The sequence below is a fragment of the Acanthopagrus latus genome, chromosome 23 (assembly GCF_904848185.1).
Source record: "Acanthopagrus latus isolate v.2019 chromosome 23, fAcaLat1.1, whole genome shotgun sequence".
NCBI lineage: Eukaryota > Metazoa > Chordata > Actinopteri > Spariformes > Sparidae > Acanthopagrus > Acanthopagrus latus.
The window spans coordinates 8,318,626-8,345,985 of record NC_051061.1 but is presented as its reverse complement, the minus strand read 5'-3'; the positions used below and the strand labels follow the sequence as shown (position 1 = coordinate 8,345,985).

The 27,360-nt window shown below is 40.2% G+C and overlaps 1 protein-coding gene across 2 annotated transcripts in view; it reads left to right on the top strand.

The window, feature by feature from the left end:
* The window catches only part of LOC119014168 (protein kinase C beta type-like), a 111,608-nt gene that overhangs the window by 19,018 nt on the left and 65,230 nt on the right, over positions 1–27,360 (top strand). For both annotated transcript variants that reach the window (XM_037089124.1, XM_037089123.1), the window contains exon 4: positions 18,631–18,713. In XM_037089124.1, coding sequence (XP_036945019.1) covers positions 18,631–18,713 — 83 coding nt within the window. The remainder of the gene's footprint in view (positions 1–18,630; positions 18,714–27,360) is intronic.

Sequence of the window (27,360 nt, the reverse complement as noted above, 5' to 3'; positions counted from 1 at the left end):
AGTTGACCACTAATCAATACAAGATCATCATTAGTTAACGACACACCCTCAAGCAGGTAGCCCTGATGTAATGGAAATACAATATCCTTGTAGCACTGGGCTGACATGTCGAGTCGAACTGTGTCAAGATGAGCGAGCACGTGTATAGAAGAGCCCCCTTGGTGCTTATTTAGATAACAGGTTTTATAAAGTACCTTAGGAATGTTGGTAAATATGGTTAATTTCCACTTCCTCAGATATGGTCTTGTGTCAGTACTTCAGCTAACAATTGTGACAAGAAGTGGATTTTACTGTGGCATGACTCAGTATGGGTAAGAATGTTCTTCATGTGGTTCAGCTCTCCTAAGAAAAGGTTCACATAACAATGGTTTTGTTGGAGGGCGCCTCTTGAGATACTGTCCATATGGTGGATGTACTTCAGAACAATATTACCTGAACAGAGGAAGTACTGCAGTACTGGTATCGACTTTTTAAAGGCAAATTAAACAGAGAGTACACACAAAAATAAATGAAATTTGCTGCAGTCTCGGTAAAGACGCCAGAGGTGTGTTTCCAACTCCATTCCGCCCACATTACTCTCACCGCAGAAACATCACCGTGCCCCCTCTGCTAGTCCTTTCTTCAATTATTCACTCTTCCACCACTTGTCTCCTACATGATCACTGTCACGGGACCTTTGCTCTGCTCCGCAATTGTTGTTTGTAATGCAGGTGATCTCCGAGTTGAACCTGATCAGTTGCAATTTGACCAGATGACTCGATGAGCTACACGTCTGAAATGTGAATCACAGTGTGTAGGTGGGGTGACCTACCTGGATTACGAACTGCTGGGGGTGTTGTGGGTTTTAAAATGTACTGTGATATAATTTCTGGGACAAAAGGCCATTCAATTTCTCGCAGGACACAATTTCACAGACTGAATACTGAAAAGTTTGGAGTAAATGGTTGCGGAGGTGCTGCTCTGTCTTTCCACGGGCATCTATAGTGGTTCTTCTTCTATTACATAACTACATGAAACATACATGTCGCACTGGAGACAACAGTTTTCTTTCCATCTCAAGGGGAGACACAAGATAGATAGAGCACAGAGAGAGAGAGATATTTTGGCCTATTTTGCTACCATCACATGACTTCTTTCAGACTAGTAGAGCTGAAATGTCAAAATATCACATGGAGGTGTTTATTTTAGTTCAGATTTCTGTTTCTGGGGTATGCAAATAAGTGCATAATTCATTTGCATATCAAAACATAAAATAGATATGGGGGCGTTTCATCTACGGTAAAATACTCACCTATTCATCATTTTTATTGTCTGAAATACATGGGAATACATGTCTTTAAAACAAAGTTGTGCAGCTAATTGACCTTGAAATAACAGCTTTAAAATCATTTTTAATGGTACAGGTGCACCAGTGTGACCAATGAAAATGTTTAGTTGCACATGACAGATTTTTGTGTGCATGTGCAACCAAAATAGTTACACCCTTGAGCTCCTTTACCCATGATTCTCTGTGTAAAAAGCATTTGATTGTCAACAAAATGGTAAAAACTTTGTTTGACAAATGCTAGATTTCTGTTCTGGAAATGTTTCCCAATTAGTGCATTTTTGATTGGGAAATTATCATTTGCATATTTTTTTACACGAAAAAATAACTCTTGATTAATTTTCAATGTAAGTAAACAACTTGGGGAATTTCACAGTGGTATCTGTTTGGTAGAAAACTGACGTCTCCGCTTAAACTTTGCAATGGTTCAACCCCCCTGCATACATGTGGTGCCCTCTTAATTATTTTCACCCCCGTCCCTTAAACATCCTGAGTCCACCGCTGGCTGACGTTCACAGCTCGAACAGTCAGGTTTTCTGAAGTTTAACAGATGTTGTTGGAGTGTTTGTTTAGAGGAAGTCTTGTCAAAGGTTGTGATAATATCTTGTTTATGCTGATTGTACAGTGCTTTTCTGTAATTTTATGATGTGTTTAAGCTACACGCATTCCTGGCAGTGAAAACCATTAATCTCTGAACATGTGTGTTTCCAGTTTTCACTGTTTAGTGAGGACTCACTCCAAGTTTGAACTTTCTGTCTGAGGTCTGTCTGTGTGCACATCTTGTGATATCAACAGTAAAATCGAGATAGGGGGAAATGGGGTTTCCAGAGTTGCTCCACTTCTCTGTGTGTGTCTAAGTTGTGTGTGTGTGTGTGTGTGTGTGTGTGTGTGTGTGTGTGTGTGTGTGTGTTGTCTGATGGAGACCAGCTAACTATGTCATTTTTGCTCCCGAGATACTTTAACCCATTCGTCTATGGACGGTAACCTAGCAACAGGGACCCGAGCCGGCAGGAGTGCACTGATCCCAGACCTCTTTTTCTGTCTCTTCCCTCCATCTGTATGTGTGTTTCTTTATTTGACTTTCAGCTTTTGCTCTCTCTCTCATCTGTCACCTGTCCCTTCCTCCTCTCTTTCTTTCTGTCTTCACCTCCAGCAGTCTGTCTCTGTGCCCTGCTCACCCCTCATTAGTGTGCTATTATTCTGTTCATCACTTTACAAATATAATATTGAGTTAATGCACTGGAGCTAGTAGGAGAGTATATTGTTTGAATATCACCCACCCACGGTATCTTCAGTTTGACATTACCATTATCTTTCCGCTCCTTCTTCATACTGTGGGTGAACCTCTATGACTGTAATGGTGTTTTTTTTTCCTATCATGCCATCAAAAACCCTTTTAAAGACACAAGGCAGAATGTTTCTTTATCTGTAAAAGTATTTTTACATTTTGTGTTTTTATATATTTTCTGTGTGTGTTGGTGTGTGTCTGTGTGTGTGTGTCTGCACATGTAAAGAGGATAACAGGCAGCCAGGCATTACTGGTCTGTTGCCAAGCATTGAGCGAGTTGTAGTCTGCGCCTTGCCCTCATACACGCACAACACACACACACAGCACACACTAGACAAAACTTTGTATATTAGAGTAATACTGATCACATTGTGTAGCTGCAGTTAGTTATAATGCTTTTACAGTTGCTGGTTTTTTGTCTTTCTGATACTGTAACACTGATAACTACACAAGGTTCAAATCATACTGTGTGTTCTGTTTCGTAGCTTCATTATAAAAGATTAAAAGTTGAAAGAGTCTGGGAAGCTGTGGCTACATCTAATTCACACATTTTGACACCAAGTTTTTCTATTTAAATCATACATGGACCTTTATACCGGACCAGATTTGATTCCAACCTACAACCTTTTGCCACGCGCCATCCCCTATCTCTTGCCCTTTCCCTGATTGTCATATCTCCAGCTGTACTATAGAATGAAAAGGCACAGAAAATCCCCTTCAAATGAATAGTAACAATAACTAATGGCACTGAGAATGTTAAAGAAAGTGAGAAAATATTCCTGGGTGTCTAGCTCTATCCAATTCCACACCATAACCTTACAGGGCCTATTTTGGTCCAAGACCCATCCTCCATCTGAGTTTCGTGGACATGGGTTCAGTATTTTCTCAACCAACAAACAAACATGGCAACACACACGGACTCTGGAAAAAATCATCACCTGACTGCTTTCCAAACTCAAATGCAATGGGCATGGCGGTTTGAAACAGGTTGTCCACTAATTACTCCCCTTGTTCATGTGTTGAAGAATCTTTAATTAGGAAGATACTGAACCGGATGGTTAGGTTCATGTCTCGTATGGCAGCTCAGTGCCATCGGAGTGTGAGTGTGTGTGTGTGTAAGAAGGAAATTGTAAAGCACTTTGGATGAAAGTGCCCATTTGGAGTCATTAATGCATCACTCATGTTGGGCCACAGAATTTCCAAGAAACACCACAATACTTGTTCAGAAGCATGTCTATATAATGGACATTTTCACAAAGTGGGCTCGGTGTTGAGTTTTATTGTTGTTGGTAAATGATAATGTAGCACAAAACAATGGTTTACTGTTGACCACGGAGGACAGCCTTAATAATGACATGAATGCACACTTCACAGAAAACATTGAATTTCACATTGTACGTGTCTGTGACAGTGTGTCCACTCTGAGTATCTTTGCAGATCATTAGCAAATCAGACTGCGTCAACATTTATGTTTCAAATCCCCATGTACAGGCAGAGATGTTCGCAACTTGACAACCTGTATTTAGTTCATTATTTGGTATTCAAACCCGTTAGTCTCATCGGCTCTCTTGTTGATATCTGCAGCTCTTCACTCTCACCCCTCTGTCCTCTCTCTCCCACTCTCTCTCCCTCATCCTCTTCATACCACACTTCTCACTCTCTCTGAATTAATGAGCAAATCGACAGGTTAGATGAAACTGCATGCTGAACATGATGACTTTACTTTTCGGCAACATTTTTTTTAAAAAAGAGAGAGAACTGTACCGATTTAAGGAACTCAAGCGTTCTATTTTCTCGAACTTTCCTTCCCTCAGTTATATTTTTCTTGCCGTCTGGACCAAAAACAGCAGGTATTGTTTGCGGGGGAGTTAAGAGAGAGATAGAGAGAGAGAGAGAGAGAGGTGGGCAGGCAGGAGAGAAGTTGATGTACAGTACAGGAGATTACAGGGTTCTGTGTGTGTGTGTGTGTGTGTGTGTGTGTGTGTGTGTGTGTGTGTGTGTGTGTGTTTCGGCTGGACATATTCTGAAGTTGCCAGTCCAGGTCATGATGCGGAGGTAGATGTACTTCTGCTATGAGAGGAAACTAAGTGCCCTCAGTACACACAAACAGAAGCACAGATAGTGAAGTGACAGCTGCTGTTGGTGCAAGAATTAACAATGTAAATGTCTTTCTATTTACAACAAGTGTTGATTTTCAGCCTCAGTCTTTATCCCTATTTGAATAACACAGTGTCTTTATAGGTAGGACTTTATATTGAATGTCAGTAGTTTTGAACACAGACCGAAATACGTTAAGTAGCAAAAGTAAAAAATGACTCATTCTGCACTAAATTGGCCATTGGTGTTGTATTATATACGATGAGTATGGATTATTATTAATAATCTACAGCAATGAATCATTTTCTTTTAAGATCAACACCTGTTAGTGGTGTCATTGTTGTGTGAGTCCACCTTTTTTTCAGCTTTTGCAATGATGTGTGTTTCATCTAATGTAAAATGTTTTTAAATAGATTAAGTAGGAGGATTTTCTTAGTCCCTAGAAGAACACTCAAAATCAACAAATTTAGAGATTATATATGAAAAATCAGAGGATATGAAAAATCGTGATGGAACAGTAACTATTAACAAAAGCTGTTTATTCCAAAATCTGTGTTTATGACTGTCAGTAGGACAAGACAAGACAATTAAAGAGATCACCTTGAGCTCTCAGAATTGTTGCATCCATTTTTTTCTGTGTTTCTAAAACAATGAGTAATCAAAAGATAATCAATACTGAAACTAATAGTTACTTGTAGCCCTATTAGCATAATGCCTGGTCAGATTTATAAGATTTAAATCATAATTAAACCAATTATCAGCGTGACTCCATGGATGGAGTTATGAGAGATGAAATGAGACTATAATTCAGACAGGAAATGACAGAATAAGAGACAGATGAATGACTCAGATGGAAGGGTAAAGTCAGAGGGACTCGGGCTCTGACGGACAGGGAACGGAGAGAAGGAGATGGAGTGAATGAAAGACAGTGAGAGGGATGCAGTGAATGGGAGAGAGATGGAGTGAATGAGAGAGGATAAGGGTGGAGGTGTAAGCTGGACCACGTAAAATCGTCTTGTGCCAGAACTCTCTCGCAGCGCTGGCACGGAACTGAAACTGAAATCGAACGCCGCGAGAAGCCAGCCAGACTGTAGTGTCTCCTGTTTTTTTTTTTTTTTTGTAATTGCATGTAGGATAGATGCTATTGAAAGGGACAACCCCACTCACTGATGATCACAGGTGTCACAGACAAACAGGTCTGTGTAACACTATATGAGGTTAGTGCATCCTCTTATCTATGTGTGATCAGTTAGCTGTTAGGCTAGCTAGCAAGTAGGAATATAGACATTATTTTACAATCTGTGCTAACAATATCTTAAGAAGCTATCAGTTCTGTGATAATTACTTCCATGTATTAAATGTAAAATCATATCGCTGTGTTTATACTGGGATTTCCCACTGTTCCAAAAGCCCATTGTGCCAAAACCCCAGTAGCCCATGATATGTGAAACTTTCAGTTTGGACCGAAATTCAAGTTGTTTGACAGGCTGTTCTCCCAAAAACAAATGCTCACTGCCTTGAAGGCCTGTTGTTCCACAAATAGACACTTAGGGTTAGGGTGTGTTGTTTGCTTCAAGACCAGATAGTCTTTTAATGGCAAAACCTTTCGGATTTAGCACCACAGATAAGAAAGTCTCTGACCTTACTAGTGCAGGAATGGTTCTTCACAGGCCTTTTTGATCAATTGGCACTGTTGTTCTGGATATTGGGCTGTTGGACAAATGGGCTTTCAGTCCAATGTGATATTTTTTGCACTATTGGAGTTCGGAATAATGAGTCGTTGAAACAATGGCATGGTGCCTGTTAATTATTGTGCTTGAGCGATGATGCTAATGACAGAGGTGTGGGTCACTAAGTACACCTGACAGAAGTAACTGAGAAGGATAAAACATTTCTGTGCTTCTTCATTGGATATACAATCATTTCATTTCAGACCCATTTATGGGAGCATTTGGCCAATGATTAAAAACATAATAATATAAAGGTGCATCTTCAGAAAAAGGTACACAAGGTACAATACCAATATTGAATTTGAATGGAGGATATCAAGAACACGATTTTTGAGGAATATCTGAAATCACAAATTACACTTTTTCATTTTTTTTTTCCTTTAGTGTTTTATATATGTTCTAGTGCATGTAAAATATCTTGAAGTAAAAAAAGGTCACAAAAAAAGTCCACAGCAACACAGCTGCTCTGGGCCAGGCATGTGTGAGCTGACCAATCACAGGAAACTGGGTGTTCAGGAGGGGGGCCTTAAAGAAACAGGAGCTCAAACTGAGTGTTTCGGGCAAAGTGAAAATACAGTGCTGCTGACAAAAACTGTTTTTTTTTAGCATTAAATAATGTAAACCTGTTGTAATAGTACTCCAAAATAAAATTATGACCCCCAAAATGAGCATAATATGTCTCCTCTAAGAAAACAGGGTAGGTCAGCATCCAGGCTTGGATAACTCCACAGATGAACATGCTGCATGTGAGCTCTCAGACACAAAAAACACTTTCACAGCGTGTCTTGGAGGAGTGAAATGAAATGACCAAGCGTCTCTCTGCTCTGCTCTGGGTGATTCCGAAATTAAAATCACAGCAAGGCCACTTAAAGAACAGATGGACTCTGCTCTCAGTCAAAAAAATAATAGTAATAATAATAATCTAAAAACCCTGCAAAGAGGATGGGAGAATGAATAGCAATTCTCACCCTCAGCCCGCGCAATAATCCAGCATGACAGATCTTTTGAAAAACCTCGACATCAAAGAAGCGTGATTTGAAAAGGCTTCTTTGGTGAAAGCGTAATTGATTGTTTTGTTTTGTTTACGCTGGTTGCTACTTGTCTCACGCCAACCGGAGGTCATAGTTTGCCTGCCAAGCTAAATCCTCTGTGTTTTTCCCATGAAGAAGACACACGGTAACAACATGAAAAATTATAGATGTAGAGCTGGAGGAGGAGGAGAAGAAGAAGAAGAAGAAGAAGAGAGGATGGATTGATGGAAGGGAGAGAGAGAAAGAGGAGGAGTGATATGGGTGTGCTGAATCACTCTGACCCTTCTCCCTGCTTCACCAGCAGCATCGTGGGTATTTATACATCGGCGTAGGCTGCTCAGCCCCCTTATATAAGCCCTTACACACACATACACACACAACGGGAAGGTGCCCAAGGTGAATGGTGTGTTTTGTTCACATTATTGACTTTCTTCCTCTTGCTTTCTCTCCTTTCTCACATCGCTCTCCTCGCGTCTTCCTCCTGTTGCATCAAGCTTCTTCTTTGAGTCTTTCACCCCCACTCATCAGGATGTTTCCTCTTCAACGAGACCGTAGGAAGAGCAAGAAACAGGAGCAGCAGTCTGGCTCGCATACACCTCTCTCCACGCTGTTTAAACACTGTGCCAGGTCTGCCAGGCCGCGGTCACGGAGATGATCCGACGGAGATTTTTTGCAGTTAAGTCAGTGGGCCCAGTCAGTCAGTCAATCAATACAGCAGCAAATGTGAAAATCTGATTGTCATCTGTTCACTCAATTAGCAAGCGAAAAGCTCATCATGCCAGTCAGAGAGTAACAAGGCCTTCACATCAGAAACAAATGTGTAATTATGCGCAGAGATGGGCTATGATCTCAGTGGAGAGCGTGGCACAGCACAGCAGCGCGAACTGTCCTGATTTTCCAACACATTGTCTTTTGTGTCATGTGGAAATCAAAGAGCCTCCCACATCATTCAGATCCCACTGGGGAGCATTATGGCTTTTCAGTAAATGATAAAAAAGGTTTGACAATTGGCCAGATGAAGATGTTACATCAAACATGTGAACTGAAAATGTGACAGCATCATTTTAAAGTCCCCCCTCCGGCCAGAAATGTGCTTTTCATCCTGTCCCTGCAGTTGAATGTTTGAGCTTCACTGTGTAGAACGATGTTTGGCTGTTTTTTTACATTGAGTGCTGAAAGTGTGAATTTTTCTCCGCGCTCATTGCAAATCTGACTTTAAGAAGCGGGACTACGAGCATTATTTGTGACATCACGTATAGTTTGGGAGCCAGTCCTGGTCAAATATTCAGCATACACAAGTGTGACCTAGAAACCTGAAGCCTCCACTTCACTGACTACACTACACTGACAATTGACTTTACAGCTACTAAGGAGACATCTTGTGTCTATCAGTTAAACAACAGTTAAAAATATATTTGCATTTAATATATTCTGGAATTTTTAATGAGGAATGAGTCGGTGTCATTTTAAGGATTTTAATGTGGAAATGATACTATTTTCTGCCCTTAAAACACACATCAGATAATTCTTTGCATTCTGTATGTGCTCATCCACGTGTTTTTTAATGCACGTTAAAAATTAAAGAATTGCAATAGACAAAGTACAGTGGAAACAGACTAAAGTAGTTATAGTGTAGTAGTGGCGTTGAGCGTTAAGGAGACAGTAACATTCCTTAAATTAGAGCTTAAAGCAAGTTTTGATGCAATGTCGATTACATTTTCCTCGTAATTTTCCACCGTTAGAAGTTTGGCTGGAGATCTTTTGATTACATCATCATGTTGCACCCTCTTCTACTGCTGTGGCTTGATTGCATCCAACGTAAGGATTAGCCTCCAGCTGGTTAATTTCAAGCAGTCTCTGGCAACAACAAACGCTGTGTTAAATGCTGCTGTTGCTGTTTTTTGTGGACAGTGATAGAGAACACAGGATCCAATTTTAATACCTGCTTTTCTTGTGACTAAATTACGTAGTGCTGCTTCAGTTGTCCACCGTAATGCATGCACCCTAGCTTGCCTCGTGTTTCTGTTTCTCTCTCCCTCCTGTTTACTCTCCAGCAGCAACGTTATCCGCTCTCTTCGTCAGTAGTAAGTTTTATAAAGTCAAACACAAAAACACGGCTCCAGTTTAGGACTTTGTAACCCGAGCAGGTGAGCGCCGTGTGGGGGGAAGCTTGTTGACTATGTAGCTGACAAGGACCGAATGGCAGCAAAAAAAAACTGCACTCACAAGTTTGTAGAAGTAGGCCTGCATTAAATAAGAGAGGTTACATCACAATCAGTGTGTTTACAGGAGGGATGTTATGCCAGAGAGCATCTCTCTCTTCCTGTCTATCTCTCACTCTCTCTCTCTGTAAAGCATGTGAGATAGGCAGTAGATGGGAGAGTGAGGGCAGATTGTCCACTGGTTTATCGATTGAGTATGGCGTCGTTCTCTCAGACTGATAAAGAAGAGTAAAGGTATAAAATAGATTGCCAAATAGTGTTTCCCACACATATATGTCACGGGTAAAATAAATGTGTTAGAAACACTGTAGGGAACACTGTATGTCTGTATGTATGTCAGTGATACTCTATAGACTGAATCACCATGATGTTAGGCTAAGAAACTGTCACTTTTGGGTAGACAACAGGGGGTTAATTTGCATTGCAGGGATATGTGAAACCGGCAAACTTGTGGTCATATTCAGCCATAACTGTGATGTTTCAGCATGTCTTGGTCAATAGGTTGGTCTGCCCCTTCTGCTGTACTAAGTTTATGTACTGTGTTGCTTTGCTAGCATTATTGATAACACAAATCTACCCACCAGTGAAAGCTACTAACTTTTAGTTTTGGGTAAACCCAAGATTACATTTTCTTCAGTCTGTGGCCCGACACATAAATGAGGTCTCCAATTTTACATTCATTAGCCAAAGTTTTGTTAATGATGAAATATGAGAAAAGAAAATTGTATGTAAGCTATGTGATGCAGGGGTTTTCTATGTGGATCATCATGTAAAAGGAACATTGACTTCTATAGGGGCCCTACTACTACAGCTAAATACCAAGAAATGTGACTTACGAGGGAGCTTCGTCACGCCATGTGTCGTAGCATTGAACCTGGCCACTGAATGCGACAGCGTCTAAATCTGGGACATCACCGTACAGCGTGTCACTATGTCTCGCGAGTGCACACATACACGCGCACACACATTGGCAGCTCATTAGAGGAAAACGGCGTGTACAACATCAGTGTTCTGCCAGCATTTCATACACAGAATATACTGGATGAGACTGGATGGAGATGAGTGTGAGGGGGGGCCGAGGAATGAAAGGGAAGGGGAGGTGAAAAGAAGGAAAATAAAGAAAGACCTCTCAAAATAGTGCACAGCATTTAAAAAGAGCATTCCATAAAACCAAAACCATGAAGGTTCAGTGTGTATATGTGCTAGTATTTGATATACCAGTGACATTTTGCATACTTTCAAAATTCTGAGTAAACCATCGGCTTTTGAGGAAAGTCAATACAAACAGTAAATGTTAACTCTAATAGTGTGAAAGGAAAATAGCTGTGACTTGTTTCGGTGGCGAGTAAACAAAAGATTTACTCTCACACCGACCGTGAGATGATGCACTCTTACTGAAATGGAAGCGATTGTTTGAGCTTTTATTCTTCACACTGTATTGATACACAGAGAGCTGGTTGGGAGGATAATATTGATGGAAAACCAGCTGTTGCATAACAATGTCATGTGACTGTCAGGGAGGGATCAGGGCAATGGGGGACACTATGTGGAGCTGAGGAAAACAGGTTTCATGTGGGAGTCAGTGTGTGCGTGTGTGTGTGTGTGTGTGTGCGTGTGTGTGTGTGTGTGTGTGTGTGTGTGTGTGTGTGTGTGTGTGTGTGAGAGAGAGAGAGAGAGGGAGGGAGGAGTCGTACTGATGGTGTGCAGGCCACAGTGTAAGTACTCCTCTGCACAGAACAAGAATAACAGACTGCCTTGTTTGCCAGGTGATTACCTGATGTTACGCTTTCAAATCACTGGTCATTGATAGTTTGGCTTTAATTTCATTGTCAAGCAATACGATAAGACACTCGTGATGAAACTGTATCCTTTAAAAACCAATATCGCATTTTTATGCCTCCGTGTGATATCAGCAGTGTTGACACTGTCTGTCCATCCTATTCTCCTGAACGTGATATCTAAAAAAATGCCTCTAGGGAATTTCTTCTAATTTGGTACAAATGTCCGCTGAGAAGTGAGGATCAACTCATTAGAGTTGACCATCAAAGGTCAAAGTCACTATGACCTTACAAAACACCTGCATTCAAGTATTCATATGATAAGTATGATAAGATTGGACATACACATGTAAAATAGGAGAAAAGAAAGATATGATATTCAAAGGGTCAGAGGTGTAATGCACTGTGACATCCATTATTCTGGGGAAAATGTTTTGGCCATTAGTCAATGCTACAGCTCGGGAACAGCAGCTTGACTGGTGCGCCTATAACCGCGAGGCAGTAATTCTGGTTCCGGCTTGGATCAGTTAATTTTATGTACCAGGGCTGCAACTAAAGCTTGTCTTCATTATAGATAAATCTGATGATTATTTTCTTGATGAGAAAATGGAGAAAAAATGCTCGTTGTGATTTCCCAAAGCCCGAGGTGGTGCCTACAAATCCCTCGTTTTATCCGACAATCAGTCCAAGACAAAAATAGTCGGCTCACTATCGTGCGTTACACAGAAAGCAGCAAATCCTCACTTATCAGAGCTGAGAACCAGGCTTTTTAACTTAAAATAAGAAATTATTAACCAGTTATCAAAACAGTTTACAATGAATTATCTTTCAGGTATCTGGTTGTCATTTCAGCTCTTTCACACTGTATAAGTGCCCTGCAGTTTCACTTTTATTGTACATATAGGCACCTTAAATATAAAGCAGGCAGAGCGACTGTACATGCAGTGACATGCTCTTCCCTTGGAAAATGGCTCATGGTAATCATCGCCTTAGGGACAACATGGGAACATGTCAACACTTGCAAGTTCTATGCAAATCACAAAATTGCAAAGAGAGAGAGAGAGAGAGAGAGAGGTGCAGTGACCTACCTGTGAAGTGAGATTTATAGGCAGGAACAACATGAACACAACAGCACGTGTCAGGCAGGTCAAAACTTTGATTGCACAGCAGCCAAGTTGATCCTCGCCAGTCTAACTAAGCCTGCCTATGTGCTAAAGTGTAACATAATGCTCTGCCAGGGTTACAGGTAGACTCTACAGGTGCACTACATGGCTGCTTACCTCTGCAGTAACATGAGCCCTGATCACAACTACGATGATGCAACAGACCAATGACAGAGGGAGAGATAAAGATGAGACAAGTGCACAGAAAGAGAAATGACAAAAGAGAGAAAGATGTGGAGAAGCTGTGACAGCACTGTTTGTGAGTGCGAGTGTGTGTGCCTGTTTTCCATGGATATTTAATGTATACAATAAATAATGAAGGCACGTAGGCAGGGTGCCAGCTCCACCAGAGTCAGACTTAGACCAACACATGGAGGGCACCAAGAGGGCAGCAGCAGAGGAGGAGGACCAGACACCAGTTGTTGGATGCTAACAAAATGAATTGATGCATCCATGAACTGCGATGCAAAAATAATTGTTGAACTGAATACGAAATGTATTATTGAGTGGCAAATGAGGCCGCGGCATGTGGGAAAAGCTTCAGGAAGGATCTACCATCGCTCTCAGGCTCAGCAGCCACACAGGGAAGCGAGACATAAAATGTGAGGAACATGAAGGGAGGGTGGCAGGAAGACTCCACCACGTTAAAGTATGTTTACAGTACTACTGCATATGATGATATGATAAAAGTACTATAAAGTCTTAATCAAAAAGACCTGTATACATACTTTAATGTGTAGAATTTGCCCTTTAAGAAAAATGCATGCAAAGATACAGATATTCGGATTGAACTGTGTTATACTGTGGTATGTTAAACACTTACATCACCTGTTTCATGTCCAGGTTTTGTACTTTTTGCTACAGTAAACTGTATTTTACTGATGATACCATAGCGATCTCAAATTGAGAATGCAAGCTAGACTGTAGCATGACTCGAAATAGCCTCTGAATTTCTCTATTTGCACCATAAAGAAACAATTTTGCATTAAAAAGCAGCTCTTTTCTTTGGCATGAGCTCCTCATCCGCCCCGGTGCTCGCCATAACTCAAGCTGCATGATTTATATGACACGCAGATCTGATTTTAAATGAGGGCTTTAAAAGCAGAAGTAAGAGGTTATTAAATACCGTGATCTCTGTGATTCATCTGGAAAGTATTGTTTATGCCTTCACAATCAAAAAATTGTAAGATCGCCCACCCCTATTTTTAATGTAAGACTTTTCTTTCATGATGGAGTAAACTGTATTGAATTGAGGGCTCTGAATATGTCTTCCATCACTGTTTTCGATGAGACACAGAATCCGTGGAGTGAATTGTGCAGCAGCTACAAAGAATACAACACAATTATCTTGTGTCTCGGCCAATTGATGGCTATTGTGGCTTAAATTGATATAAGTGTAGGAGTGCAGGAATCCTCCCTGTCTTCACTGAAGAAATTCAAGCTGAAAAGTTGTTTAGAAAATGGCTGAGACAACCCTTTTTTGCTGAGACAGAAAACTAATCTGAGCTTATCAAGCGCGGTCAAGCGTCTGCTTCGGGCGTTGCGGATGCCCTGCGATCTCCGTTTTTAGACATTTTTCCTCAGTCCTCTGTAAGCTTGATGACTTGGTCCAGCTGTGTGAGATGAGGCTAAGCCACCTGCCTTTTTTGAATTGTCAATTGTACTTAGTGTCCACTGAAGGACTGTGTAAATGGAGCAGTGAGGTAATTATCGAGGCGGACGGAGTCAGAGTGGATGAAAAGTTGGGAGTTACAGGGAGAAATGGAGGGCACTCTTCATTTCTGGCACAGTGTATTTTTGTTAGGAGGTATTATTTGGTTTTGGCCCAAGGGTCATATCACTGGATAGTGCACAGGTCTATTTTCGTGACAGGTGTGTGTGTGTGTATGCGTGTGTGTGTGTGTGTGTGTGTGTGTGTGTGTGTTTTGGTTAGGGATTTGGCAGTTGCAATACTCGAAAAGAGCAGTTGCCTTGAAGCAATATGTGCATGCGGCTCTCACCATTTCTATCTCTACCTCCATCCTTCACCCTCACTCTGTGTATTCAATCTGCAATATCGTTGAATGAGTGGGTGGACTCTGTGTGTGTGTGTGTGTGTGTGTGTGTGTGTGTGTGTGGTATCATCTCAGTGAGTGGGCGGTGTGACCAAAAAGAGGATATTGCGTGGGAGTGAAGCACCGTTGAGGTGCACATGATTTGTGTGTTTGCATTGTGTTGGAGTGAGAGTCTTTGTATTAATTATAACCTCTCTGATCAGTGCGAGTTCGACAGTGGAATAGAATTAGACCGATACGATCGATGAGCTGGCTTCCAAATATGCAAATGAGTCAATAGAGTCCGCTGACAAAGAACAACACTGATCTGATCACTGACAATGACAGAGAAAAATCACTGTATCGTAATTCAAAAGTGTGATTGTCAAATTCATGCTCTGATGCTGACCATACTTTCTTTACCGTGAGTGACTAAAACGCAACAATTAATTAGTAGTAGAATGTTTGGAGGGCCATCTCTGCCAATGTACTGAAATACAAAGGAACCTCATTATATATAGGAAACTCACTTAACAATCTCAAATTAATGGAAACTTTCTTAAAGTGATACTTTTGTATCTCAAAAAAATGCCTCTGCATCTCCAAATAATTAATAATAAAGCTTAAAAAACATTAAAGAGATTAAATCATTATTGTAAGATACAACTTCAGTATTTCAATAAAGTTGCTCATTTAATGAAATACAGGATATTTTCTTTTTTAATACATTGCAGGGAATGGGCTTCCAAAGGATTGCCTTGTGCCTTGGCTTCTCTTGTTCCCCATGTAAAATGCATGATGCAAAGAAGATTTGGTACATATCTTCACAACTGCAGTCTGTGCTGAAAACTGCACTGTAAGCATCCTGTTGATAAACAAGCTACATGACCAGCAGAGAATTTTTACGTGAATAAAAGTAGGAATATTAGAATGCAAAAATAACATAAGTAGTACATATGGCTGTTAAATAAACTTTGCACCACATTTGCCTAAAAAATGATACAAAGTAGAAGTGCGAAGTGGATGTGGTTGAGATGTAGACATGATGTCAAACACTTAAGAGCAGTGAAGCGACCTAAAAGGCGGCTCTGTGTCCAAATTGTTTTAGAGATTGCAGAATTATTTTAAGTGCACATTATATTTTGCATGTCAGAAAGTCTGCTGGCACTTTGACACTTTTCAGTTGAAAATGAGCAACGAGTAGCGTTCTGCATTTTGACATTCAGCTGGGATGACATGAAAATAGCTTGTTGGGGTTTTTTTTTAACATTTCCTGTCAGTAGCTCTAATGCAGCTTTCGCTCTTCTCTAATGCTGCAACTTATGGTTTCATTATTGATAGATTGATTTATCAATCAAGTAGTTTATTTTGCAGCTTAATCAATTTTTGGTCAAAAATACAGAGATGTTAATTTTACTGTCACATTAAAAAAAATCTTGATGAAGGAGAAGCTGGAACCAAAGAATATTGTTATTTAATAATGTTATTTTTTTATCTTGGGAAATTACTTTAATTATGAATCAAAGTTGCTGATTGTTTTTCTCTTCAACATCTTATTATTAAATATAACTTGACTCTCCTTTAATTGAGGTACACGCTGTTTTTTTTAAAAAAAAATTTATTCACAAGCCTACTGAGTCAGATGATTCAAATATGCGTTGTTACTTTAAGTCGTGGCTCTATAATGTCTACCAGCTGCTATCGTCACAATCTCTGCCGTTGACTGTGTTCACAGTGCTTCTCTGTACCTCTTGCTCAGATGTACACACTGTGCATATATACTCTGGGGCACAATCATAAGGACTGTTCATGTGTGTGTGTGTGATTGTGAGATATTTTTAGCCTTCCTGTTCGTCTTGCCTGTCAGTGGAGCTGACATTGATCGGGGTGGAGATGACAGGCTCTACGCGATGAGGCTTTTCGCGTGTTTCTGCACCGCTGATCGTTACCGACCTGAAAAGTGGAGCCATGTTCTGCTTTTCATCTCATTTAGATTCTGATCGTACAGGCTTTCGTTTGATCCTTCATGTGTGTTTATGTGTGTGTTGAGCTTCAAGAAAAACCATGTGCCTTGTAAATCGTGCATTGTAAATATAGATTTTTCAATTCTGTCGACAGCCAACTTTGTCAACAAGGGAAATTCTTTTAATGAGGAGATATAAATAAGAGGTTACATTTTACATTACATGTAGACGTTAACAAGGCGCTCGCATCCAGAGTAGCTGACAGTGAGTCAACAGTGCGGGAGTGACAAAAAGAGTATGTGGGTGTTGAGACAGAAGCACAGCATCCCTCTGTACATTTATCATCACTTAAGCTTTTTCGTAGGTTAAGTGAGGGGCTGCCTCTAACGGCAAGATAAATGAGCTTTCATCAGGCCTCCTGTTCAGAATCAAAATGAATTTAGTCTGAACTTAACTTAAACAGTGATGTCAATTTAGACCTGTACTTTGATGTTTGGAAAGCCAAGCCTAGTCAGCCATGATCATGAGGAGGTTAATCTCTTATTTTGTGACTCACTCACATCAGATACAGTTAACTTATTAACATGTTTCATCCTGATAAAGGTCCCATAATGTAGAAAGTGAGACTCCATGTAATTTTGAAAGCGGGGCTTACATTTACCATGTTTTCAGAAACTGTGCGCTCAAATGAACCGTCAAGACTTTTGTAAGGTTGTGATGTCACAGCTAAACAGTCACCGCCCCCCAGCATAGCCAAGGTTATCAAAGACAATGTCAGAGCAGAGGCAGAAATATGGTGGGCGGTGCCTGCTCAGGCCTGTGAGAGCTGACCATTCAGAGGAGACTTGGCATTTCAAGAGGGGCGTCATAAAGGGACAGATACTAAAGCAGAGCATTCAGACAGAGGCTGAATGGAGGAACTGCAACATTAAGGATTGAAAACCCTTCTTAGTAGACACCCAAAATAAATAGGCATAAAATGGGTCCTTTCCTGTTGTAAAAATAAATAGGTTTTCTCACTTACATATATTGTAAAAATGCTGTTCGAGAAGACTCTGGCTCTATAAATGTTAGCACCAGAACAGTGTTGGCAGATGTTAGCAAATAATACACCATGACTGTGGTATGACTCTTACAACCAGCACAGGGTTTTGGCCACTAAAACACATAGCGAAAACATTAAGGCTGCAGTGGAAGCAATCATTTTTTTAAATAATGAATCAATTCCTGAAATACTGTGAACACATGGACACGCTTGGCAAATGTAAGGAAAAGGGTTCCCACAGGTCTTTCAAATCCTTCCTAATTTGTGAATTTAAAGGAGACCTGTGATGCTTTTTCATTTTAATCCTTCCTTTCACTGTTTTATGTTGGTTCTTGTGCACGTAAAAGGTTTTATAAGCTGAAAAGGGTCAAAGTCAGCACCGAAAGAATCTGTCTCCTACAGAAAACACTGCTCCTGAAATTCCTTTTCATTTGCCCCGCCTTTAATTCTGTGACTTCATGACATCACACTACATCACAGTCATACATTTGTCTAATTTAGGCCTACCAAGCTTAGCATCTTATTGACTGAATGAAGCTGCTCCATTGTTGCTAGGCAGAGTATTTCAGACAGAGAGAGAAACATAGCATAGACCTAAAAATGAGCAGAATATGTCTCCTTTAAATGAAAGGCAATAAAAACAGACACAAATAGACACGGTTGATTGAAAGACCTTTAAGTATTATATTTTGTGTGGTAGAAAAGTTCTTGTGATATGTTATGTAAATCCTTGTTATGGAAATTATCTGTGTTGTAACAGTTATTAACCTTAATCCCTGTCTCAAACTATGCCACGTTGCATCATGGAATCTGAGGGAATTGGGCCTGTACAGTCATTAAAAGACCCTTTTGTAGTTTCCTAGATAACAGAATAACACAATATTTTGAGTGGGCATGCAATGTGTTGCGATCTATACCAAGGCCAATGTTTAATGTTCTTCCTTTCTTTCCACAGTGTGTTGTTTCGTGGTCCACAAACGTTGCCATGAGTTTGTCACTTTCTCCTGTCCGGGTGCCGATAAAGGACCTGCTTCAGATGTGAGTACAAAATAAATGAATCCCTTTTATAATCACGTGCCTGCGAGATGGTACGAGTGGCGAAAGGATGGAGATGGAAGATGGAAAGAGACTTCACAGACATGAGCTCCCATCACCCGTCAACACCAGAGTTACAGTTGAGCTGCCTTCATCGTTTTTTCTCTCCTCTCATTTTCCATCTTGACAGTTCTACTGTACGGTCACATGCTCTCACACAGGGATCTCTCTGCTGTTTACATTTGATAGACTCAATACCACAGGAGTTAAATATAGACACGTAACGTTCGAGGCGATATTGGCCACCCAGCACCTCTGGCGTGATGGGAAATGTCAACTTCAGATGTTAGATTCCTTCAGCTGTGAAAGGGATGAAGATGCTGTTCATGATGGGGAATAACAGGAGATTTTTAGAAGTCTTCTGCACTTTGATAGTATTCCGTTTTACTCTATCATTGTCATATTAAATGGAGTAGATTTTAATGGTGTAATTATTGTAAACAAAAGAGACTGTGGCTGAGATGATGAGAGATAATATGAAGGTATTTAGTTCCTCGGTCAAAGGCTTTCTCTTGTTGCGAATCACATAGATGCCATGAACTATTTTGCATAATTTTTTCATTGTTCAAACATGAATTTACATAAATCCTTTTCAAAGGTGTAGAGCAACAGAAATTAAGGAAACATAACATAAAATATACAACGAATCATGTTAAAGCAGCCGCAATCAGTGTTTTTATGTTACCAGTGGAACCCACAGAGAATTACCTTCTGATTCTGCAGTTCTTCTCAGCTCTGTCGAGCACAACTTTACTGTTTTGTTTCCCCTCTCATCAGGATCGTTTTCAGCAGCAGGCAATTAAAAAGGTTCTGATCACCCCACTGTGCACTACCTGCCCAGAACCAAGCAGCAGACAGTCAAAGTTAGCGACCAGATGGTGAACACGGTCGAGCATTTAGCAGAAAGAATCAGATGTCTCCCTCATGAGTTTATGGAGACAAAAACAAAGCTAAAATACAGGGATTATTGGAATTATCTTCACCAGGTCACCAGAACCAAAACTCCAAATGAATGCTTATGTTGCTCCATATCTGCAACATGGTCTCACTTCCATCTGGTCAAGTACAGCAGCTCCGTCAGTAGCCTCGTTTGCAGGATCACAAGGGGCTGGAGTCAGTTTTGGCTGACATTGGGCGAATGGTGGAGTACGCAGGCCAATTACCAAGTCTGATTTTTGGCATCACACCTGAATTTTTGATCTAAAGCATTGGTATTTGGCGATCTGGGAATGAGATTTAGGAGATTTAGGAATCAAGTCTTTCGCCAAAATTACTTAAAAAGTTACAGTGTTTTTTTCAAACCATTGTTTGAACCCATCGTTCTCTAGCTGCGGTCTAAATTCACCCTGTTTACAAGGTTTAATCTCCTGAATGACTTGCTCCTCTTATTGCTTTCTTCTGACCGCCACTCAACGGCATCATAAAAACACACTGTGGTTACGTGTTCCACTGCAACATATTAACCATATCACAGTTCACATCAGTCTACATCAGACGAAACAAACACGTATCCCCTATGCGCCATTTCACCCACGTACCGAACACAGCACTGTTTGAGGTTATGTTATTAATTCTCTGAACATTGTCTTCACTTCTCATCTGCTGTAACAGGAAGTGTCTTTAAGTGGTACTTCTATCATAATCTCCTCCACTTTTCTCAAGGAGCTGAGAAAGAGTCTTTTCTCTGATTTATATTGTTAAAATGAAAAGCCATTCTCTAATTTGTCACATCAAGCGGGCAAAAATCTGATGCCTTCTCTTCTCATAAGAGTACTCTTGGGATGCCAACTCCGTCCTCTCGAAAAAACCCAGGGGTCCTCAAGTTCCTCAGCCTTGTCCTCAGCTCCCTCTGGAGTGCCCTTTGAGTCTGACAAGTACACTTAGTGAGCCGCCTCCAGAGGGAACGCTGTTGTTGGCTGTTTGGCTTCCTGTGGTGTGTTCTGTATAACTGAGTATCCTCCACAGTCTTTTTATATTGTCTTTTTATATGTCGAACAACTTCCTCACTTCTTTTTTTTTTTGTCTAATTTCTTTGTCCCTTTCATAGCACCATTTGAGAAATACATGGAGTAACACAAACAGCTTCTTCTTCTTTGGTAGCTTCTGTTCAAGTCAAGGCCATAAATTGCCAGCAAATACACGCTAAAGCTTCTCTAAACAATTTTTCTGTTTCTGGTTCTATGAAGTCAACGAGCTGCTGATTGTCAGTATTTCTAAACAGATGTTTGAGTTTGGAACAAACAGAATTACCTTTCGAACAAACAATCTACAATTAAGGGTAACGATGTCTAAAGAATCAGAGTGATCAAGTCGAAATGCAATTTTTGTCACCACTGAAACTACTGAATTACGCTGTTTTGCACACCATTTCAATATACTAGAACAGGAAATCCTGCTCGTTTATGTTATTCTGGTATTTAAGGGTCAGAATAAGAGATGGGACTCCACACTGAAAGTCATCTGCAGTCATTATGAGGTATCTGATAGCCTACAAGGGCAAGTGCATCCATTTTAAATCCCTTGCTCCTCCCCTGGACCACTTAGCTCTGAGTAGCCTATGTGCTACGTACGCTGAGTAAGAGTACGTAAGAGAAGTTGAAATACTAATTGGTGGAAAAACATCCAAAAACCTACATCAGGATGTGATTAATACTGCGGCTGTGTTTGTGCTCCGTTTCTCTACGAGGGATGTGGTGAGTGCAGTTTGAGCAAAAATACCCGCAGAGTCACTGTGGCAAGGATTATGGGAAATACGCCAGGTTGAAAAATACCAGAATATTGCTTTTAAATCATTCTCAACTTGACTTTTTGAACCAGCGGACAGTCTGTTTCCTCATTAGTCACTTAAGATCTCCATGTATCTCCCTCTATCTATTTCCTCTTTATCTGGCACTATATTTCTATATTTGGCGTACATTTAATTCTCTCCCCCGAAGCTTCCTGTCATTGTCTCTCGCTCCACTATCCTTCCCTCTTTACCTTACTCTATTCTGTACATCCTCTATTTAAATGCCACTCCACCCAGGAGGCCCCTGCTCGTAATTACGGGGCCTCGCCACCCCCACCGTGTCATTTTCTTAATGAGTTCATGGTCTTACGACCTCAGTTGCTGCACAGTGGGGAGCGCAAGGTATCTCCGCACCAAACTAGCTGCATGTTTAAATATAGGAGAAAGGAAGACAGGTAGCCTGCTCTGATATTATGGAAGGAGGAAGAGGAGGAGGGGTTTTCCACTCGTCATGTAATCTATTGAATGTAATGAAGTCTTGAATTATATACCCACTCAGGACAGGAAAATAAAAAGACGGTTGTGGTCGTTTATTTGTTTATAAGTCAGGGAACATCACAGATATCTCACTGCAAGTAGTAAAATCTGATCATACAAGTGCTCAGACTTTGTCATGGAACATGCTGGAACAGCTTGTGAAAGATTTTTTAATAATGGTGTCAGATTTGTGCAGCTTGACACAATGTTATCACCCACGTACACCTGCACAGAACATGGCTTTGCGAACTTTAAGCACCGAGAGCATTTTTCAGCAGTTACGTTACATTTTTCAATTTGATCATGTAGCATTTTGAGGTGTCAGTGACAGTTTTATCTGTCAAATAGTTGATTATACAGCAGTGAATGGGTAGGCCGAGTCTCACTGTTTAAGATTCAGCTTTGCTTTGCTGCCAAAGGAAAATAAAGCTGTGTTTTTTCTTTCTCCCCCTCTGGTGTGCTTTTTTTTCAAGATTATGGAAATCTCCCTTGGTTTTCATTTTTCTAAGAAGGCTGTGAATATTCAAATGATGTGGAGGCAGATTCTTGGGTTGTGGAAGAACATTTTGAGTACACTGAGGAGACATTTAAAGAAGTATTACAGTGCTGAAAGATGGTCTCTTCAATAATCTGTGGACACACATATGCATTAAATTGATGCCACAAGAACAGAGAAAACCGAGAAAAAGAGAAAAAGGGGTTGTGGCATTCCCTTTTGCTCAGGAGGTAGAAAAACATACAACAACCAAAATTAACTGGGCTGCTGCTGCTATCTGTCCATTTTTTAAACAAGAAACACTATGGCTGGGAACAAGTGATCTTATATGAGCTAAACTTGATCCAACCATAGTGAACTGAAACTCACCCCGGCCCGAAACCCTGCAGTTCTTTGATTAGGCCTCAAGAACCACTTGTCTGCTATGATTAGTGTTTCCCCACATACTTCACTTGGGTGGGCCGCTATTATATTATTAATTATATATAACGTATATTTAGCTCCCCATTTCAGCATTTTTTAAGTTTTTTTCCTCTGGTAATATGTCCTTCCTGTAAAGGCACTAATGGTGATGCAACCCCTTGTACTATGGCATGATGTCATTTGGCACCACAGTGGTGTCAGCAGTTTCGACAGGCTACATAAAGTAATTGACGACAAGCTTCGTCCACATGCGGCTCCTACCTGCTGCTGTGAAAACAGAATCAGGGTTAAAACAAAAATCCAAAAAGTGAGATGTGTTTTTTTAGGCGAGGCAAACCAGTGTGTGTGCATAACGGTGAAATAACACTGTGTGGGCAAACTTTCAAAGCGATTCCGAAGAAAGATAATTGATTTTTGAGTCACATCCAGAGGTCGTCAAATACCAACAAATGCCAACTACCGACATGAATCGCATGAACAAACACGACTTGACTTTGCCAGCCTTTGCCAAAAAAGATGCGAGTGGGGAGCTCTTGGTGCAGGCAACATGGAGGGAAAATAAACACAACACATTTGCATGTACTTCTACTCACATTGTAAAGATACAAAGCTGGTTAGAAATCAGTTTTACCTTCAATGTCCAAATTCAGGAGTGATGCTCTGCTCATGTACAGCCAAATACTTAATGAATGCGAATAATCAAGTTAAATGAGTTAATGAGTTAATAGAATTGAGTTGGCGACAATTTTGATAAATCTTTTTGAGGCCACTAATTCTTTTGTGTGTGAATATTTGTTGCCTTAAATTAGTTTTAAATTAGAGGAAAGTGATTTTTTTCTGGTGTTTTGTCGACAGAGTAATGTGGTAATTTGGAAAATTGTGGTAGGAAATTACATTTCGATTTTTATTACCCTTACAGGCCCAATTATCGATTAGCAGAGTCAGTAATAGGCACTCAATAGTTGAGAAAATCATTAGTTGCAGGCCTATTTCAGAGCAAATTCACTCCCTAGGCTCTGAACAATCTCTGGTATTCTTGATTTCTCTGTGGTACATGCACGAAGACACAGCAGCAGGAGATATTTTTATAGAATGCCATACAGATGCAGCCGAAGAAGAAGTCTATATATATATATATATATATATATATATATATATATATATATATATATATATATATATATATATATATATATATATATATATATATATCTCACTATGTTGTGTCAGTGTCTGCAGCCATCAGCCCATCAGTCCCGTTTTACCTCGTGCCGGTCCCTCTCTTCCCCTCTCTGTCAGCCACGTATGTTTAAAAGAAGAAGTCAATTATAGATCTGGGTTAATAGAATGGGTTCCCTGTGGGAGAGGTCGAGGGACGAGATCCTCTAATGAAACCTACATTTCATGCCCACAGCTTGATAATGGTATAGAACCCTGTGTGTGTGTGGGGGTGTGTGTGTGTGAGGCTAAAATAATAAAATACACACAAGGTGATGGCGCTGCTGCAAACAAGTTAAACAATTACATGTAGAACAGTTATCTTGGATGTATGATTAAGGATATATTTATTCCTCACTGTTGGGAGACATTCCTGGAATATCATGAGATTTTAAATATCTTTTCCGGACAGAGATGTCGATGTCAATTTTATTTATTTATACCAAAATTCATATTTTTTTACAGTGCTGGTACAGTACAGATATTATTTACCTCTCAGTTATCCAGCACAGTTTAGTATCCCCTCAAGTATCCAATTTGATGTGGTAGGAATTCAGTAAGTTATGTTTCAAACTAGAACTAAATGATCCTTCTTGGCCCAGGCTAGCAATTATTATAAAAAATATAATTTAGTCGCAGATTTTTTTAGCACAAATCTGCTTAATTTAAAGGAGGAGCTCACCATTTTGGAAGATGTTGAAGAAGATTGATACCACCTTCGTGCACATATTGTTAAAATGTAGCCAGCGCCACAGCTTGGTTAGCTTAGCTTAGCATTAAAGACTGAATGTGGTGAACCAGCTAGCTTGGCAGATAACTGGCACATGAAACAGTTTTTTTCACGTTTTTCAGTTTTTGCGTTTTCTAGCTTTCACAGGAACATGTACAACACACCTGATTTACTTCCTCCTTACCCCTTTTGATTTTCGTGCCTCCCCAAACACACACACACACGTACATATTTAGTATTTTCTCATATACAGTACATTTGTGCACAAACACCGAATGCCGATCGACGTGTTCTCATTTGGTGTCATTGATTTTCTTTGTGTTATGTTTATTGCTGAGACCTGCAGCAGGACGGTAATGACTTCTCCCCCCACAGAGTCTCTCTCAGCATGCGTGAGGCAGGTTTCCCCCTGGACAGTCATTCACAGAGCAAACTAGTATAAACAGACTCCACATGCTACGGGCAATTTCTAGTGCATTTATAGTTCAGCTAATCTGCATGTGTTTGGACTGTGAGAGGAAAGAGGCACACGGAGGAAACTCAACTAATAGATCCACGTCAGGTTTCAGGTCAAACACTGATCCGCTGTTACAGCCTAATGTGAAGTATTCACCTTCCTCCATTTTGCATTCACCTTTTTTCTGAGAGCATCCTGAATGCATTTTAGTTTCAAAGCTGATTGCGGTTTACATGTCATGCGAGGATGTGACACCCCAGGTCCTTTTCACATATGCAAATGGGATTGTCGGAGCGCAGAGTGTCTTTCGTTTTATTAGCTTTTTTGGAGGAGGACAACAAGAAGTGTCTAATTAAGACGTTTGATTCCCGTTCCTGTCATTTCAGAGAAAGCAGGAGAACATTTAGCGTTTTTATTGAAGTAGAATTCTGAACTTTTGAGCTTTAAAGTATTTGTAAAACTGATGGAACTTTTTTTTTGATCGCTTGTCCAATTCCAGAGCAGATTGAGAGATTATTTTTAAGCAAGTCACTCTTGCAAAAGTCAAACATTAGTGTTAAAAAGATATTAGTCAACACTGAGAGCTGTGAATTTTTTGAGAAAATGCAAGAAGATGATCATCTTGTCCTTAAGAATTAATTTTACACACGCTTCTGGCATTCCTTCTTCCCTCGGTGCAGATCCTACATGCATGCTAAAAAGCGACTATAAATGTGATTTCTCATCATACCTTATCTATATTTAACAGTATGTGTGACCAGATGGTTAAAAACCACACTGACACAACGTGGTAACCTTTGAGGGAGGAGGAGGAGGACTGACAAAGTGATGGAGAGATTGCGATCAGGATACGGAGGGAAGTGAAAGGAGGAGGGGAAGATGTGAAGATGAAACCACCACCATCGTCAGCCCTCTCTTCACTCCCTCACTGTTTTGATTTACTCTTTATCATTCATGATGTGCAATTAGCCCTCTTTTTCCAAGAAAGATCACTTCCCCGATCGACGAGAAATCCTTTCAGTAGTCAGAAGGCAGAAAACACTTAAACGCTCCCAGAGGAGGTATTAGAAGCCTGGGGGGCAAACACTATATCAGTGCATTTGTTTTATTGATTAGGACAGAAAAGGTGGACGCTGCTGTCTTTGTAATGTCTTTCTAATTTTTACTTTCTTTTTCTTTTTCTTTTTTTTTGCAAAGTGTGCCGTCTTTTGGTGAATCAGGGTGAGACTCTGACATGTAACATGTATTTCTGTATCCATACGGTATCTAAGTGTGTAAGTGAACTTTTAAAAAAAAACACTTTAAATTGTTAATTTGTAAAAAGATTAAAGGTGCACTGTGTCATTTTGGAAAGGAAATATTGATCTTGTCTGTAAATGAATAAACAAGCTGTTTATTCAGAGGAAAATAAGGTCCCCAGAACACTGTTTGACGTTAGAGAGGTGGCAGGGTCCGCCACATATAAACAAAATTAAATGAAGATGAAATTGTCTTGTCCTTTAAGGTCAGTTTGTGTATTGAGATTATTCAGGCATTGCAACAATGAGGGTTTGTTCATTTGGTTTGTTTAGGCATTAAAACAATCAATGTGGACTTTTCTCCTCTGATTAAAACGTCTTCCCCTAAACTACACAGCGCACCAGTGATGGATTAATATGTCTATTTTTAGGTTTTATATTTGACATGGACTAAATTGTTCGGTCTACCAAATGTCAGAAAACAATTTATCATAGATGAGGTTTTTATCAAGCTGCTTTTATCTGACTAAGAGACCAAAACTCAAAGAGAATCAGTTTGCTGTCATGTAAAGACGAGGAAAACATCAAACACTCACAGCTGACAAGTTGTAACTCGGAAGTGGCTGTCAATTTACCAAACAGAATCATTTACATGATTGATCAGTAATCAATGCAGTTTTTAAGTTGCTTAGTAATTTCATGACAGTCGACCAAGCGTTTAGACACCAGACACACAGAACAAAGTTCATAAAAGTGAGCTGAT